Source organism: Sinocyclocheilus rhinocerous, unplaced genomic scaffold (assembly GCF_001515625.1).
Source record: "Sinocyclocheilus rhinocerous isolate Xijiao unplaced genomic scaffold, SAMN03320098_v1.1 scaffold837, whole genome shotgun sequence".
Taxonomy (NCBI): Eukaryota; Metazoa; Chordata; class Actinopteri; order Cypriniformes; family Cyprinidae; genus Sinocyclocheilus; species Sinocyclocheilus rhinocerous.
Window position 1 is genome coordinate 604,452 of NW_015650219.1, and position 3,207 is coordinate 607,658.

The 3,207-nt window shown below is 32.0% G+C and overlaps 1 protein-coding gene across 1 annotated transcript in view; it reads right to left on the bottom strand.

Moving 5' to 3' along the window:
- LOC107711551 (collagen alpha-6(IV) chain-like) overlaps positions 1 to 3,207 on the bottom strand; it is a 129,368-nt gene that overhangs the window by 17,930 nt on the left and 108,231 nt on the right. The window contains exon 25 of the mRNA XM_016516539.1: positions 727 to 844. Within this exon, the coding sequence (XP_016372025.1) occupies positions 727 to 844 (118 nt within the window). The remainder of the gene's footprint in view (positions 1 to 726; positions 845 to 3,207) is intronic.

Sequence of the window (3,207 nt, forward strand, 5' to 3'; positions counted from 1 at the left end):
GATGGCATTTTGTTTTCATCTTCGCTCCATGTAATACCTAAAGGAAGTGTTCTTAATCGCAATACTGCTTTGTCCACGGAGGTTACGGGAAACAGCTCTAATTCTGCTGTTCCATAAGCGCCACCTGCTGTCAGAGAGTGGATTTACAGAGTTACCTTTACATTCAGCCTGTGCGCAGTTTTTGTCTGTCCAAAAAACGGACTGAATTTGCATGCCCTGCTGTAAATTTTGACCAGTTGATGAAAAACAAGTTTATGTGGATTCTACCCTTTTAAACAATTTGGATAAGGTATCTAGAATTATTTATGGAGCAGATAAAACACATATAATCATTTATTAATAAATTTTCATTCAATCATTTTGACAACCCTTTTCTTTATTTTTTTTAGGTTTACCATTTTATGAAACTTTTTCAAAGCTTTATTTTTTTTTAGGTTTACCATTTTATGAAACTTTTTCAAAGCTTTATTTGAAGATTTCGTACGTTATTAGATAAACTGTTGTCAGTCATGTTGTTATTTAAAATAATTGGTAATGTTATTGTTTTAGTGTTAATGCAAACAAAAAGTAATTTTATTTGTTGTTTGTTGATTTTAAATATAAAACTTGGTGAAACTATTTATGTGTCAGTACTTTTTGAAAATTTCCAGCACATTTTAACAATACCATAATACTGATAACCGTGATAATTTTGGTTACTATAACCGTGATAAGAAATTTTCATACCGTTTCATCTCTTTTCTTTGATAATGTAAATATTCTTTGCTTGTTTTCTGTTGCAGATGTTTTCCAAAGTATCCTGGATCTCCAAGTTCACCAGGAATCCTGCAGGGCAGTGGTGTTCCTGTTGACATCCATATCATTGTCAGCAACATATAAAAATAGTCAAAGATGGCCCATTCCACACACATTCCCTGCAACTAACCATGACAAACCAAGTGTTAAAAGATGGGTGTTTGTGTTAAGCTGGGGACACACTACACGACTAGTTGAAACATTCTAAGACTGAACTCAACACATTTAAAGACTGTTTCCATCGACTGGAGCAGACTCTAGTCTTTGACAGTCAGAGATGAGCACATGACTGACTCAGTCCACTACACAACACACTTAACGACTGGCACGTCACAACTGGACAAATTCTGCCAAACCAAAAAACAAACAAAGAAACAAACAAAAAAATGCAATATCTGATTCTACCCGCGCTCCTGCCCCACCAAAGACAACAAAGCGGACAACACCAGTGCTTATACTTACTGAAACGTTAAAGGTTAGTTTTTCATTTCTTAGTTTGTGCTTAATAAAACAGAAAATATAGCTTTCCTGCTATGTAGGTGTTGCTAAAAAATGCCACAGCAATGTCATGATTTTTTTCTTCTACATTAAGTCCTATGTTTCTCCGTCTTTTTTGAATTATTGCTTGAACAGACACATTTCGTTATGTCTTTTAAGACACCTGTTTAATTTCCTTAATTATTTCATTATATATAATTAAAACATTTCTAGTGCTAATTTTAAACGTTTAGTCAAGCAATAATATATTCATTATCTCATATTTGTCTGAAAGGGATTAAAAATGAATTGGTTCTGATTAAAAACGGTAGGCTATTTTTTCCCTACAGAAAAAATAAACATTTTATTTTAATTATATTAGTCTACAGTAAACATTAAAGCTCCCAATGGCGCTGTCAACACTGCACTCCGACAGCTGACAGAACTGCAGAGAAATTCATGGCATTGTAATTTCCTTATCCATTTGACACAAAACTATTATATAGGCCTATAATTAATCTATGCATATAAAATAATTTTATTTTGTGTCATGTTGGTGATTTTTTATAAAAATTTATGTAAAATGTATGTAATTTCGTTATGTTCATATAATCGTTATGAACAAAATTCGTTAGGAACAATAGCTTATTTGTTATGATGTTGATTTAAAAATTCTTTATAAAAAATTAAGAAAAAGTTAAAAGTTAAGAAAATAAAAGAATAACTAAGAAATTCTTGATAATATCTTTAAAATGAGAGAAATCACTGACATAATGTAGGCTATTTTGCTTTTTTCGACTGCAGAATTTTTTTTTACATGTGATGTTAACTTAAATGAAATAAAATAAAGACAAGAAATAAATCACAACAAGATGTGTAATCTAGAAAAATATTTGACAAAATTACAAAATGAACGCTGAATGACATTTGACAGTGAACGCATCTTCACTACATAGCGGCATATAGCTTACTGGCGTCAGTCAAACTCGCAAATATTAAACATGTTTAAAAAAAATCTTTGTGAAAACGACTGGTAACAACTGGTTCTTGAATTCTAAGATTATAATCTTTAGACACCACACACTATGCAAATTTTCTGCCGACTGCAAACAGCGACTGCACGATCGCCATCGAGACCAAATTACATTCATAATCGGCATGACAGTCGTGTAGTGTGTTCTCTGCTTTAATTGTTAGTAAAAAATGTATCTGAATATCTAAGATCAGTAAATGTTGGCTGATAAGCGAAAGGACAGGAGGGAATATATTGTTGTAACTATGCAATTACATTGCAGTCCAGCATTATAATTTCATGAACTGTCCTGACAATGAGAATGATTCCAAAACCTGTATAAACTGAAACATAGGACCTCATTTTAATGTGGTTGACGGGAGATCTGTCATATGCTGTCGATTACCACAGAACATTTTCAGTTTTCTTCTATATCACTTTTTAATTCATAGTGTTCTAAATAAGCTTTACAGAAAATAATTTCAATTTATCCCGTACTTTATAAAAACACATACAATACACATACAATGAAAATGCTTTTCAGAGGGTTTAAAGTAATGTGTAGTTTGTATTTTTATTAAAATGCAGTTCCACAAAAGCCGTTTGCATCGCGCTCTTTTGTCCTAATATTTTATTTTGGTGAGTCAATCTGTTAAATTACTTAGTATATAAAGCCATGATCCGCACTCAACAAAAATATTCTTCTTTTTGCGTTAATGTAAAATAAATTGCATTGCAAGTTAACCCTTTAGGCGCCAGGTTTTTTTTTGGAAAAATGCTGGATTTTGACATCAAGATTTCAAAAGCTTGTGGCTTGAAAGGGTTTAAAGATAGAGATCTAATGTAAATTAGAAAAATGTTGGGCATGACCGAAAGTTTATGTGGGGTGTAAATATACTCATCTAATTTGCATATTATGACGT